Source organism: Chionomys nivalis, chromosome 22 (genome assembly GCF_950005125.1).
Source record: "Chionomys nivalis chromosome 22, mChiNiv1.1, whole genome shotgun sequence".
Lineage (NCBI taxonomy): Eukaryota > Metazoa > Chordata > Mammalia > Rodentia > Cricetidae > Chionomys > Chionomys nivalis.
The window spans coordinates 26983408-26999095 of NC_080107.1; the positions used below are offsets into that span (position 1 = coordinate 26983408).

The following is a 15688-nucleotide window of genomic DNA, read 5'->3' on the forward strand; positions in this document are numbered from 1 at the left end:
ATTGTATTGCTTATTCATTACATTGTTTATGGAGAATGGTTTTCCCTAAATGATTGTCTTCATCTCTCAACAGAAAATCTACAGAATGGGTTATGAGGAACTGAAGAGAAAAGGTTACGACCTTCCTGTCGATGCCATTCCAATCAAAGCAGCAAAAGCATCCCGGGAAATTGCCAGTGAAGTAAGATGTTAAGCCCTGTAGATAGTGATTTGATTGCGATGGGTGTAGATGTTAAGCCCTGAAGATAGTGATTTGATTGCAATGGGTATAGATGTTATGCCTTGTAGATAGTGATTTGATTGCAGTGGGTGTAGATGTTATGCCCTGTCTGTAGTGATTTGATTGTAATGGGCCTATTTCAAATTGAACAAAATCATCTAATAGCAAATTAAAACAAGGCAATAATTCCAAACATGCAGCGTAAGATATGGATAAGACCAAGGGTCAGTTTATTGTGTATGGGATTTGTGGCTGGATTTAGCCTTTATTCTTTCCTATCAAAACAGTGAAATCTACAGCTCTTCAGGCTTAGCAAGAAATTTAGAATTAATAGATTCTGAAAATTGCCACCAAGAAGGCAAGGAAAGTTCGTTTTTAAAGGACTGAGCTATTCTTTTGTTCCTTTAGTACAAGTACAAAGAAGGCTTCCGGAAACAACTTGGCCACCACATTGGAGCTCGGAACATCAAGGATGACCCCAAGATGATGTGGTCCATGCATGTGGCCAAGATCCAGAGTGACAGGGAGTACAAGAAGGACTTTGAGAAGTGGAAGACCAAGTTCAGCAGCCCGGTGGACATGCTGGGCGTGGTGCTGGCCAAGAAGTGCCAGACCCTGGTCAGCGATGCAGACTACAGGAACTACCTACACCAGTGGACGTGTCTGCCTGATCAGAATGACGTCATCCATGCTCGGCAGGCCTATGACCTCCAGAGCGATGTGAGTCTAAGGTTTTCCTTTATTCAATTAAACATTCGGTGTCTTTTCCTGAGCATCAAAGTTCCCATAAAGTAGGGAATTTATACACTAATGCTAAAACTCCATCTAGTGATCCAAGAAGCATTATTCCTCAAAGAATCTACCATAGAATATTCCGGATAGCTGATCTAGGCAATGAAGAATTGAGCCATTCTCTACACATCTCCCTCTCTTTGCAAAACATGCTTTAATCTGAGTATTTCATTAAATTTCTGAAATTATCCGTGAAGCCAAATGTTAAGTACTGCAAACATGTCTGTATCATATGGCAGAACATACCCTCCTATCTCTCTATGGGTTATATGCTTACCTATGTGACTTGAAATTTCAGAATTTGTACAAGGCCGATCTTCAGTGGCTGAAAGGCATTGGCTGGATACCTTCTGGTTCCCTTGAGGATGAGAAAAACAAACGAGCCACCCAGATTCTGAGTGACCATGTTTACCGGCAGCACCCAGATAAATTCAAGTTTTCCAGTCTTATGGACTCCATGCCAATGGTCTTGGCAAAAAATAATGCTATAACCATGAACCACGTAAGTTCTTTCTTTGCATGAGGGAGGTATTCAGTATTTTGGACAGGAGTGGGCAACACTGTTCCTGTAGAAAGAAAAAGCACGTTTAATTCTTCTCCATGACATTAAGGTGTCTCTAAAAAAACACGCTACATACTAATAAAGAAACCGAAACCTGAACACATCATAGAGTTAACTCAAGAGCATGGTTTCAAAGTGTTCATTATTGACCTGTTCTCTTATTGTTCTTAGCACCTCTATACCGAAGCTTGGAATAAGGATAAAACCACCATCCACATTATGCCAGATACCCCTGAAGTTATGCTGGCTAAGCAAAACAAAGTAAATTATAGCGAGGTAAGCAATGTATTTATGACATGTGATATATTTTCCTTATATTTCTCTTTATTAATCAAACATAATAATTTATGTCTGTGGCAGAAATTATATAAACTTGGCCTGGAAGAAGCCAAGAGGAAAGGCTATGACATGCGGCTTGATGCCATCCCTATCAAGACAGCCAAGGCCTCCAGAGACATCGCGAGTGACGTAAGTACCCCTGGGAAGTTAAGTGTGCCTGGGAGATTTTCACCTTAGCTTTGGGCTCCAGGACCACTTTGTTTCTCTTAAATTTACAGCGGGCCAAGCTGCGATGTTAAAATTGTTGCTAATAGCTTATTATGTCAGCAAGTCACTTAAAATAATGAAACTAAAATTCGCGGCTTCGAGCCGAACGTCATCTGTAAGAGTGACCATTTGCGAGTGTGTCCACTGCCTGCTAACCCAAAGCAACGCACACATAACTGAAGCTGGGGTTGTTTTTCACTTTACCAAAAATACGTATTTCTTATTTTTACATCACACATTTTGGAGCGTTCCTTTGAAACGTAATCCATGCTGTATGAACTGAAGGAGCTAAGCAAATAGTACATATCACTCAAAGGCCAAGCATCCACATGGGCTGTGTGTTTGTGTCAACCTCCAGGTCCAGGCTGCAGACATTTGTTTGATTTCTTTATTATATTTCAGTGGGTTATGTATGACCATTTTTAAGGAAGCACATACGTGTGCTTCGGTCATCTCCTATACCCTGCTACTGTCTCCTCTTCCATTCTTTGCTTTCTTTAAAAGATGGCTTTGCTCACTTTGCTCAAATTTTTTATTCACTTTTTTGTCTTTGAATCAGAAATATGCCATTTCTTTCCAAAATACAGGAAATAATTATCACATTTTTTTAAAAAATTGACACAGAAGTTTAATATTAGTGTATAACCATATGACATGCCTACTATAATTAAAAAGCATGTTCATAAAGAATTTTTAATGACACAGAAAAATGCTTATATAATAACTGAAAGGCAGGCAAAACCCATTAACATATGACTCATATTCTAATTATATTCTTTCATACACATACACCACAAATAGCCCCATGTAGTAAAATACTATATTTGTTTTCCTTTCCTTTTTAGCATTTTTGTTTTCTACATGATTAAAGATAGATATATTATATATTCAAAGGAAATCATTACATTTAACGAATAGGCTAATTCTGTCCTAGTAAATGTATTTTTCTAAAGGTCAGAACAGACTGCTAGCAGTCTTTTTCTTCTTGTAGTTCAAGTACAAGGAAGGCTACCGCAAGCAGCTGGGCCACCACATTGGGGCACGGAACATCGAAGATGACCCCAAGATGGTGTGGTCCATGCACGTGGCCAAGATCCAGAGTGACAGGGAGTACAAGAAGGACTTTGAGAAGTGGAAAACCAAGTACAGCAGCCCGGTGGACATGCTGGGTGTGGTGCTGGCCAAGAAGTGCCAGACCCTGGTCAGCGACGTGGACTACAAGAACTACCTACACCAGTGGACGTGTCTGCCTGACCAGAATGACGTCATCCATGCTCGGCAGGCCTATGACCTCCAGAGCGATGTGAGTGCTGACGATCGTAAAGACAGGAAACAGTGAGTTTATTCCACAGAAGAAGATTTAAGTAGGTGGCCCAAAGCTCACCTGTGCCTGCAAGTGTGCGAGGGGGCAAGACGCCTGCTTTCCTTTTGAACGCCAATCTTTAGCATTCATACAAAATGCTAAACACAAAGTGCCTGCTACCTACTAAATTATATTTTTCAGAGAGATCATACTTGATTTTATGCCCTTTGGCTGAAAATGCATTCCCAATGTGGAGATAAACATTTGTTGACTCTTTGTACCAACAGAATATGTACAAGTCTGATCTCCAATGGATGCGAGGCATTGGCTGGGTGCCCATAGGCTCTCTGGATGTAGAGAAATGCAAACGGGCCACAGAAATCTTGAGTGACAAAATCTACCGGCAGCCCCCAGACAAATTCAAGTTCACCAGTGTGACTGATTCTCTGGAGCAGGTGTTGGCCAAGAGCAACGCCCTCAACATGAACAAGGTGAGAGGTCAGAGTTCAGAGAAGCCACATAGGCTTGCTGAAGCTGAATCCAAGACACAGAAACATGATTGAGAAAAGAGCTTTACACACTAAGACATTTATATCTATCTTTTATTATCTTCTTATTTCTCTAATCTATTATCTATTTGTTATTCATATTTTATTATTGACTTCAGTTGTAATTTCTTGATTTTTATAAAATAACATTTTGTGAAAAAATAATCATTGTATAATAATATTTATTCTTACTTTCCTTTTAATTTGTAATGATTTTCAGATTATACTCCAAAATGAACTAATTAGTTTGAGACATGTATATGTTATATTATTCATGTAAAATACCATAGCCTTATCTTCTTGTATTATAACTTTTCTATGGTCTTGAGACTCCTACTGATTGAGGATGTGTTATCTCCTTTGACAGCGTTTATACACAGAAGCCTGGAACAAAGACAAGACACAGATCCACATCATGCCGGACACACCAGAAATCATGCTGGCAAGAATGAATAAAGTCAACTACAGCGAGGTATGAGGAGTTACCGACTCTTAGACATCCGTACTAGTTTTCACTTCCATGGCTCCTTCCATGGCGGTCTAATGCTAAATGGCAGCTTGGGAAAGAGCCACGTTTTCTCGATTCATGAGAAAAGCAACTTTTGCATTTCTCAATCGCTATTATAAAGGTTAAACTTTAAGTAGGATGAGTTAGCATTTAGGGTAAAGCAATTTTTGTGTTAATTGCAAGAATTAATTATTTCAGCAATAATCATAAGATGAAGTACATTTCTCTTGAATTCAACTTTTTTCCTTTTTTAAAAACAGCATTTTATTTGATGTATGTGGGTGCCTTGTTTGCATATATGTCAGCGCACCATGTGTGTGGCCCACAGAGGCCAGAAGAAGGTGCAGGAACCTCTGGAATTGGTATTACAGAGAGTTACTGATGGTTGTGAGCCACCACGTGGGTGCTGGAAATTGAACCCCAGACCTTACGAAGAGCAATCAGTGCTCATAACTCTGAGCCATTCCTCTAGCCCCACTTCCATTAACTTTTGAAGTGCTAGTTCAAAGCTTCCTAAATACTTTTTTCTATGTCTAACATATTGCATTTAAGTTGTGGTGTAGTGTTGAAACTTATGATTTCTAAAGTTTAAGAATAAAACCAAGGTCTGAAACCCCAGAACCATCGACCAATACAGAGAGACTATGAAGGAACCTCTGCCAGGATCATATAGGAATGAGCCTGGGTCTTTTCTTATCTTGTGGGGATGGGGCCATGTGTCCCCATTTTAGAACTCCTGGCTTAGGTAGAGAGAGAGACACCCCCACTCACAGGATTGAGTCACCTTTGCTTAAGAATCCCAATGACAAAAAGCTTATTTCATAAATCGGTCTCTTCTGGAAATTTCCATTCAAAAGTATTTCTCTAAATACCCACAACGTCCTCAGAAACTGGTAGTACCAATCTGTACACAGATAGAAACAGGCACCAGTATCCTTCCCTGTTAGGTTCTCTTTGCAATCTTAACTTCCCTACGTTCCTAGACATCCCATGAGCTGGTCAAATGTGACTTGGAGCTAAACAAAATACCCTAAGTGTGCTATGATCAGGGCCAAACACGGGATCTACTCTTGGCCTCCTTCTGACCTGCGGCCCACATTTCTGCACCCTGCAGGAGCACACTGGCTGCTATGTCAGTGCTGGTGTGTGTGCTCGTAAACCCTCTTAGACTCTGAGACCTTTCACAAGGACTAAAGTTAAGCTATGTCTCCCCTGGTCGCCTCTGCACATTTGTAATTTAAATCTAGCTCCAAGATTGACATTAATCCCTCCGTAATTTCCTCCTGTTAGATGAGGCTGCGGCTGTAAGCCGGTAGAGATCTTTGTGCATCTAAGAGCCTGACAGAGGTGTATCAGCTTTCCTTCTGAGCTCTGTGCCACCAGCAAGTCGAACGCCATTTCTCTGACAGGACAGATCAATAGAATACTAATGTCTGCACAACGAAAGACTTTAGACAGAATTAGAGGTTTAAAGTCATGTTATTTGGGGGGAAGGCAGGCTTTAGTTGTAGTTCTTGTATAACCAGCTCTTAATTATCGCCTGAACTAAAAATATCAAGTCTTCCAGCTAGCTGGAAGTTTTTGAACCCGTCTTGTGGGAAACTCCCAGAGACACCATAATAGGGCAATGTTACTAGTCAAGCATGGGCCAGGAATAACTCCCTTGTTTGAGCACCTAACCCACCATCTCCTTTCTCGGCATCTTCACTATCAAATTGTTTTGAGTCTTTTCTGTTCTCATTTTTTTTAAGATGGGAATACACATATCCTGCCATTCACCCTCTTAAGATTTTTTTCTTGGTTCCTATGGGAGTAAGCAGCAAAGCCTGGCCTACTCCCCACTGGTACCAGAGGTTGAATTCAGGGCCTCAAGTGTACTTGCCAAGCACCTTGCATTAGAGTTGTAACCTAGCCCAAAGGCCACATTCTTTCCTCAGCCACAGGTGTTATGCTGTAACTCCAGAATCTTTTCAGTCCTCATCTGGCATTCCTCCCTGGTAGCTATCCCCACTCCTTCAGGTGTCTTCACTTCCCCTGAACACCAGCTTAGTCTTTAGAAACCTCACTTGTTATTCAAGGTATCACCCAAGGGCAGCCCTGGGCAGGGACTTCCTTCGTTCCCTGACCACAGTAAATGACCGCTTCCTGGAACTCTTGTCATCTCTGTAGTTGACCTCTGTGGTTAAATTGTCTCATGTGGTTTGGCTTTTCAGCAGCTGGTCCCCTAAATTACCAGGCTCTCATCACTTCTCCCAGAAACTGGAAGGGTGAGGGAATGATTGTCTTCCATCCTTGGTTGCCAAGTACCCAGCATCGTCACGGGCACAAAGTCAGGTCAAATAGATTGAATTGATTACCGTAAACAACAGTTCATCTGCATGTCTTCCTAGGCTTGAACTTGAATTCTCTGGAGACATTTTACATGTATATTCGTTCATTTAATTCATTGTCAAGTTTTGGGGTAGTCAGATGTAATAATCTTCATAGGTATTTTCTTTGTAGCAGAAGAGAAAAGGCTTGGAACTCAGAAATCACCTTCTAATAAGCCCTTCATGCCCTCTATGAGTTTTTAGATATGAACATCAGCATCTAACCAATTCCTTTCTTTCCGGGCCGTGGCTCAAATGCAGAGTCTGTATAAACTTGCCAATGAAGAAGCAAAGAAGAAAGGCTATGACTTACGAAGTGACGCCATCCCGATTGTGGCAGCCAAGGCCTCCAGAGACATCGCCAGTGACGTAAGTTAGCAGTTCTCTTCCGGTTCCGTGAGCAGTGTGGTGTGACTTTCTCCCTGAGCTTCACAAAGTACTTCCCATCGGCTGTGTGTGGTGGTGTGTGCACGCAGCCCCAGCACTTCAGAGGCCGAGGTAAAAGGACTGTCCTGTGTTTGAGGCCAGCCTCCAGTACGTAGTGATCACTAGGCTAGCCCAAGCTTTAGAGCAATATGTCTTGGTTGGAGTGTCTATGGCTGTGATGACAACCACAAGCAAAGAGCAAGTTGGGAAAGAAAGGGTTTATTTGACTTACACTTCCATATTGCTGTTCATCATCAGAGGATGTCAGGAAAGGAGCTCAAATGGGACAAGAACCTGGGGGTAGGAGCTGATGCAGAGGCCAAGGAGGAACAGTACTTTCTGACTTGTTCTTCATGGCTTATTTAGACTGTTTTCTGGTTTTTGTTTGTTTGTGTGTTTGTTTTGGTTTTGGTTTTTGGGGGTTTTGTTTGTTTGTTTGGTTTGGTTTTTTGAGACAGGGTTTCCCGTAGCTATGGAGCCTGTCCTGGAACTAGCTCTTATAGACCAGGCTGGTCTCAAACTCACAGAGATCCGCCTGCCTCTGCCTCCAAGTGCTGGGATTAAAGGCGTGCTCCACCACCACCCAGCCTGTTTTCTTATAGAACCCAGGACCACCAGCCCAGGGATAACACTACCCACAATGGGCTAGTCCCTCCCCTACAGATAGATCTTATGGAGGCATTTTTTCAATTCAGGTTCCCCCTTTTCAGACGAATCTAGATTGTGTCAAGTTGACATTAAACTAGCCAGGACCCAATGTATATCTCAAAAAATATAGACAAAAAAATGATCTCCGTTTATGAAAATTTCCAGAAATCTGGTTTTGGAGGGAATGGGAAAGTTGGTATTTGTGAAAGGGGTTTGCGTTCGCAGAAGAAAAAAAGAAATCACTTCCCAAGGACGTAGCATGAGAGAATGCTGAAGCAGGAGCTGCAGGCTTGAAGACGTTTATGTATGAGTGATCAGTAGGCTCACAGGCCTCCGTTCTGCTGGGGATCTGGGGCTGGCTTTATGTGGTGTTTTAGTGAATAGTATTTAAACTGCATGTGAGCCTTGCTATTACAACTCACCCTGATCAGATTACGAAGAGAAAGCATCTATCAGTACCAGATGGAGACTTCTAGCCCAGACTTGCATCTTGCCCACTCCTGACTATGCAGTGTAGCACGCCCTATCCTTGCCCCACCCCGTATCCTTGCCCCACCCCGTATCCTTGCCCCACCCCCTATCCTTGCCCCACCCCCTATCCTTGCCCCACCCCCTATCTTTGCCAAGTCATCCTGCCTACCTGGTGCCTCCCAAATCCTTGAGGAATGGATTCCTGCTGTATATAACGAGGCTCGCTGTTAACAAATGAGGAGGTAGACTGTTTTTTACAAGAGTATTAATGATTCACTTAATTTTTTTGCATATTAGCCCCTTCTTTGCCACAACAAAAGGATCTATGCCAACAGTAACAAATAACTAAATAATCAACTTTAAGAAATCTATGAAGAGCTTTCTAAGCATTATCCTTGTATTTTACCCAAACGGTACACACTGTCATCATCTCCATTTTATGACTTATTCAAACCACTCTCCCAGAATGAGTCTCAATAGGTGGTAAAGTTTAAACTAGTCAAACTCATTCCTTCCCACTACACCATGCCCCTTCCCCTTTATTCACCTTTACTTTCTACCTCAGCTGTCTTTAGAATGGGAAACCTGTACTGGGGATGACTGTTTAGGTCCTGCACTGAAGGCATTCAACTTGTCATAATAAAAACCACTCTTGATCCTTGTGAAGATAGAGCACAATGGCCTTGCTAAGAGCATTCTTAACCAGATGGGTTGCCATAGCAACTTTACCAATATAATCGGTCTTTATGATGATGATAGAAATTTGCCAGTGATGTTGAATGTGTGAATCTGGTGTGGAATACCTTCTTTGTTGCACAATCCAGCCACTTGAAGCTACTTTACGGCTTGCTAAACACACAATGCTCCCAAATGCATTCCTTTCCGGCCACTTTCAGTGTGCAAAATCCAATTCTTCAGGTTACCCCTGCTCAAATGGCCTCAATCTGTTTCCTGTGTAGGACCTTCCCCAGTGTGTGTGTGCTTCCTGCCTCATGTATGTTGTATGAAATCTACATACTTTACCGCATCCACAAGCTTTAAGGGTAAAGGCCAGGGTGTTAGCTGGAGTTGGTGCTCACCAGCAAAAGTCAGTTAAACTATGATGAAGGTAACATGATTTTGTACAAATTTTTGACATCGAAGTATACACAATATAACTCTGCTTTTTAAATTTTCATTTCAGTACAAATACAAAGATGGCTACCGCAAGCAGCTGGGCCACCACATTGGAGCTCGAAACATTGAAGATGACCCCAAGATGATGTGGTCCATGCATGTGGCCAAGATCCAGAGTGACAGGGAGTACAAGAAGGACTTTGAGAAGTGGAAGACCAAGTACAGCAGCCCGGTGGACATGCTGGGTGTGGTGCTGGCCAAGAAGTGCCAGACCCTGGTCAGCGATGTGGACTACAGGAACTACCTACACCAGTGGACGTGTCTGCCTGACCAGAATGACGTCATCCATGCTCGGCAGGCCTATGACCTCCAGAGCGATGTAAGTGTAAGAGCCTCCAAGTTATATGAAAAGGTTATCCCTGATACCCAACCCACAGGCCTATTCAAGCTAAGATTTATTGGTTGGGAAATGACATCTTTATTAGGAAATGCTATTTCGTAGCTGGACTTGATTTTATGAAGACAAACCTATAATTAAGCAATGTGTGATTTTAATGCTCTACAACAGGAAAAAATATTTTCTTCTATTCTTTAGGAAGTTTTTTTTTTGAAAAAGAAAAGTTTATTTTTGAAAAAGAAAATTTTTATTTTAAAAAAATTTCCTCTGGAAAGCTGGAGATGTAACTCAGTGGTAGAATGTTTGTCTAGTGTGTGTAAGCCTGGATCTAATCCCACCACACACACACACACACACACACACACACACACACACACACTACTCTAGGATTTGCTATTGTTTTCCTTGGTGGTTCCAGTCATTAGATTGCTAATGACAGCACAGGATTCAAGCTGCTCTCGAAGATGATGAAGCTGCTGTGTTTGCAAGCTGTTGGACAGTTCTACTAACATTTGCGCTATCTGTGTGGGGTGTCAGATGCTAATGACTTAAACCAAGCATCTATTGGCGGTGGATGTGCTGTCTCGGAGCTGGGTGTGAGGAGCACATTTCCAACCCGGCGTGTTTGATAAATATTTGAGGCAATTACGAAGCATTAGAGAGCTTTGGAGAATGAGATAAATCCACAACAATTACACATTAATGACCATTCCTCAGAGCTGTGTCGCCACCTGCAAGACTCCCGCATCTGCTCTGGGCTTAGGGGACTGGTGAAGAAGGATTGGTGGTCACAAACAGTAGCTAATAGATTGATATACTGCCGGCCATGGTTTGCTAGGTGCCTGTCCTGGGCTGCCTTCCCTGCACCGTGGTTGGTCTTGGTGCTGCAGGAGGCATACCCTGCAGATACCGCAAGCACTGTTTTAGCCAGCCTTGCTGTGGCTCTTCAAGCGTGCTAAGCAGTCGGCACCGGGCTGTGCCAAGAGTCCTTGTCTATGAAATCCACATTTATTTTTTTCATCCGATTCCCAAGGCTGCTGAAATTCTCCTAGATAGATGACCATGGGGGTCCAGAAACATTGTTGGGAAATACGAGATCTTGAGAAAAAAAATGGCTTAAAATGGACTAAAAAATGGCAAGATGGATGCCTATGGAAACTACCTTGAGCCTTCTACCCTGAGAACTTGGTGGAAAAGGGACTGAGATCCTAGCCCAGTACCATGTGCATTTATTGTCCCCAATCTTGGGCAGTATGACAACTGTCCACATTCTGGGGGCATTGATAATTCCTTATTATTATATGTCCCTTGTCACTTGAAATCACTCATTTTTTAAGAAGATAATTTGAAATATAATAAAAAGTGCACTGAAAGCAACAATCTAGATCAATCCAACCCCCCAAAACCCTGCACATAAAATTTCCCCACCCACATCACTCCACGTGCCAATTTCATTAAAATATATATTAATAATGTTTCTGCATGTTGTCAGTATTCTTAGAAAGGAAACATTTTGATAGCTACAGAATGTTTCATGAGGCTATGGCCATATCTGGATTTACTGGTAACTTGTGGGAATTCATGATTCCTCTCACTCTGGGTTAGCATTCTGTCCTTGGTACATTATGTATAAAAGTCACTAGCATGACTGACAGGCCTTCCTTAGGATCAGTCCTTTCCCAACAGTGTTGATACTTGGCAGATTTTGGTTGTGAATGGAAAAAGGTGTCTGGGCCATTTTTGAGCATAGCTGTTGTTGTCATGCGCCTGCAGTAAGCCTGCTCTCTCTGAAAACAATAGATCCTCGCTTTCTTACTAAGGTCATTTGCATCTCTACAATAAGTGGACTTTACCATGCACTTTACCCTCGATGAAGAGCCCCTGCCTTCTTTCCCTCTTCCCAGAATGTGTACAAGTCAGATCTCCAGTGGCTGAGAGGCATTGGCTGGGTCCCCATTGGATCTCTGGATGTGGTCAAGTGCAAGAGAGCCGCGGAGATCCTGAGTGACAACATCTACCGCCAGCCTCCAGACAAGTTCAAGTTCACCAGTGTGACGGATTCTCTGGAGCAGGTGCTGGCCAAGAACAACGCCCTCAACATGAACAAGGTGAGCCCAGCCACCTCAGACTCCGCAGGCTTCACACCTTGAATGACTAATGGATTCAAAGTTCTCCCTAAAGGAGAATCACATTTAACTTTGAAATTGTTCTTGAAATTTAGTAAGTCTCATTGCTTCCAGTTTTAGTCTTGGTAACAAGCAGTGTCCCTAACCTCTAGTCCAGTGGTTCTCAACCTTCCTAAGGCTGTGGTGACCTTCATGAATAAATTATCTTGTTACTACTACATAACTGTAGTTTTGCTACTTATGAATCATAATGTAATATCTGATATACAGGATATCTGATATGTGATCCCGTGAAAGGGTCATTCGACCCTAAAGGGGGTCACAACCCCCAGGTTGAGAACCACTGCTCTAGTACAATCAAATGTAGCTCACTTTCCCTAAATAAATCAACAATAATCCTCTTTCAGTTTGACTTTTGGAGTGCCTATCTTAAATGGTTTTCTTTCAACACCTTGTCTTATTTTTATAGCGATTATACACAGAGGCCTGGGACAAAGACAAGATTCAAATTCACGTAATGCCTGATACACCGGAGATCGTGCTGGCAAGGCAGAACAGAATCAACTACAGCGAGGTAGGGGCCTCCAGCGCCATGTGGAGATTCTCACGTAGGCTGGTGGGAGATGCGGGCACTCGATTACGTCTCTTTCATGTGAACATTGGCCCTCCCCTTCTGTTTCTGGGTTGAATACTACATTTCATGAGATTCTGCAGGCAAACTGAACTCGCTCTGTTTCTTACACATTGAAGTCATTCCTACAGTAAACAGATAGACCAAGGAGTGGCTTTGGGCACTGGCAAGGAGTCAGTTAGCCAGATAAAACACTGGCTCTTTATTAATATACCTAGAATTCAAGTTCAACTGATGTGGTGTATTTAATTATATTTAATTGGCTGTGTCTCATAGCCCCAGCAGAGAGCCTTCTTCACTAAGGCACACCTCTTCCCCACACTGAGGTTGACTTAAAATTGAGAAATGAAACAAAGGGGCAGAAACTATAGTCAAAATACCACTGTTTTAAAACCTGCTAGAATTAGCGCATGTGCAAGAGCTAAGTGAGCTGCGGCAGAGCAGGCAACCTGCCCTCACTGGGCTTCAGAGATGATAACCTCCTGAGAGGGCAGGAGACGCACTACCCAGAGGGGAGAAAGTGGTACATGTCACAGATTCGTCTTCAGCCATCAGATAAGTCACCACACCATCCAGGGCAGAGAGAGGAGCAAGGAGTCAGGAAGGGTCAGGAAAGGGAGTACAGGTAGAGGGCCTGAGCCTCCTTTACAACAGTCCTCTCCATCAGCAGTGCCAAGTGCTGGCTCATTCACAGAAAGTACAGTTTTATAGACATGTTTCCCTAATAGAGAACCAAAATCAGGTCTTGAGGTATAGTCAACTATCTTCTTCTAAGTTACATCAAAATCTAGTCTTGAGGTATAGTCAACTATCTTCTTCTAAGTTACATCAAAATCTAGTCTTGAGGTTATAGTCAACTATATTCTTTTTTTACTTAATTTATTTATTAGATTTAAAAAAAACTACCATTCTCACTCCCTCCCGTCCTCCCATACCCTCCACACACCCTTCCACCACACCTTCATCTAATCCTAAGAGAGGATAAGGCACTTTTCTTTGTGGAAGGTCCAAAGCCCTCCCTACTACATCTAGGGGGAGCAAGGCATACATCCAAAGAGATGGTCAGCTATATTCTAAATTACATCAAAATCTAGTCTTGAGATTATAATCAACTTTATTCTTAGTTATACCTTAATTTTTTATTTGGTTTTTAAACACTATAAGATACTGCCTGTTGTAATAAAAGTTAAGTAGTGAAGAAATGAACAGTAGTACTTGCCATATAAATAAAATGAATAATACTGAGTATATTTTTCTCCCATTTCCTTTTTACTCAGCAGCATGTATAGATTATATTTTATCTATATTAATAAATTATATAAGTCTATATCAATAGTTTTATTATTAATCTATAAGTGATATATAAACTTGTAATGATAAAATATCTAATAGAATATTATATCAATTTTAATACCCATTACTACATCTAATCCATTTCTGACACTAAATAGCTCTTTTGGTTTGGAAAGAATTTGGTTGTTGTTGTTGTTTTTCAAGGCAGTCATTTTTCTGTATAGCCTTGGAATTTGCTCTGTAGACCAGGCAAACTCAGAGATCCACCTACCTCTACCTCCTGAGTGCTGGGATTAAAGGTGTGCACCACCATGCTCAGCTAAATACTTTTTTGGAAGAATAGAATAGAATTCATTTGCTTTCCCCTATCACCAGGACCTTAGGTCGTATCCAGTTCCATCCTTTAAAAGTCACGTGGTGAGAGTCACCTGATGCCCTCCAGATGGTTGCTCTTAACCTCCTTCTCTTTCTGCAGAGTCTGTATAAACTTGCCAATGAAGAAGCAAAGAAGAAAGGCTATGACCTGCGCGTTGATGCCATCCCTATTGTGGCTGCCAAGGCCTCCAGAGATATCGCCAGTGACGTGAGTAGTGGCTAAATGGGCTGGGAAGCAGACTCAGTGACACGGTGACAAGATGCATTCAAAATGCCTGTTAGAACACATCTATTGACTTATTTTTAAATCACATAAATGTCTCTTATTTGAAAAAAAAAGTTTTTTTTTTTAATTCTAAAAGGTTAATACCCAGGTACCACTAGTTTAAAATGGAATCATACTCTATAGTATTTCAGGTCTATAATTATGGAAAATTTATCTTTATATTTGATCCTAGATTTCATAGGCATAGGAAATACTAGAAGATAACTTGATTGTATTCATTGTCCAACAGATAAAGACCTGGTATGGGACAGGAAACTCTACTACCTTTCCCCAAACTTGCTCTGTGTTCCTGCCAATATTTTTGTTTGAAAATTGTCTGAAGTGCACCCTTCCCCTTATCTAATGAAAATAGAAAGACAAAGATGAACAAACCCAAGAATGATGAGTTCAAATACTCCTGCTGTGTCTGAAAGGTCCTGGGTAGAATGTGACTACAGTAGCTCTGCGTTAAAATTTCAGAGACCCTATCACCAGAGAGCACCGAGGTAGTCGCTTGCACCACCACCAAAATATTTTTTTTTCGCTTTAGCATCTTTTTTTTTCTTTTTATTCTTTTTTAATTAAAATTTCCACCTGCTCCCCGTTTCCCATTTCCCTCCCCTCCTCCCAAATATTGCCCCCTCCCCCCACTCCCCTCCCCCTATCCCCACTCCTCTTCTCTTCCCCCCACACCACCAAAATATTAACACGCTCGAGCCCCTGTCATTTTCTCACTTGTGGAAGCCTCACCGCGGCCATACTTGGAACAGGACATGCAGCATGGAGGTCTGGTCCTGCCCATTTCAGGGAGTTAAGAGACTTAGTGAACATCCCCAGAGCCGGACTCGAGGTGGCAGTGGGAGACGAAATCACGTCTACCAAATGAAGAATGATATTCATGAAATCACACATAAGAGTTCTAGTTAGTGGTTATACTGGCCAAAGATCACGAGAAAGCGGTATACATTTCTGATTTGGCTTTTGAAAAATGTTACTACTTTTATGTCCAGAGACTTGATGTCTGCAAGAAATAGGATATTTTTTAGCTTGGCCTGTATTCCCACCAGAGTGTTGCTGGGCATTTAAACCACA

At 41.9% G+C, this 15688-nt stretch overlaps 1 protein-coding gene across 19 annotated transcripts in view; it reads left to right on the forward strand.

Annotated features, from left to right (window-relative positions):
• The window catches only part of Neb (nebulin), a 186466-nt gene that overhangs the window by 73369 nt on the left and 97409 nt on the right, over positions 1-15688 (forward strand). For all 19 annotated transcript variants that reach the window (XM_057755442.1, XM_057755424.1, XM_057755423.1 and 16 more), the window contains 13 exons: positions 74-181; positions 629-940; positions 1311-1514; positions 1746-1850; positions 1935-2042; positions 3112-3423; positions 3711-3914; positions 4339-4443; positions 7110-7217; positions 9577-9888; positions 11811-12014; positions 12502-12606; positions 14432-14539. In XM_057755442.1, the coding sequence (XP_057611425.1) occupies positions 74-181; positions 629-940; positions 1311-1514; positions 1746-1850; positions 1935-2042; positions 3112-3423; positions 3711-3914; positions 4339-4443; positions 7110-7217; positions 9577-9888; positions 11811-12014; positions 12502-12606; positions 14432-14539 (2295 nt within the window). The remainder of the gene's footprint in view (positions 1-73; positions 182-628; positions 941-1310; positions 1515-1745; positions 1851-1934; positions 2043-3111; positions 3424-3710; positions 3915-4338; positions 4444-7109; positions 7218-9576; positions 9889-11810; positions 12015-12501; positions 12607-14431; positions 14540-15688) is intronic.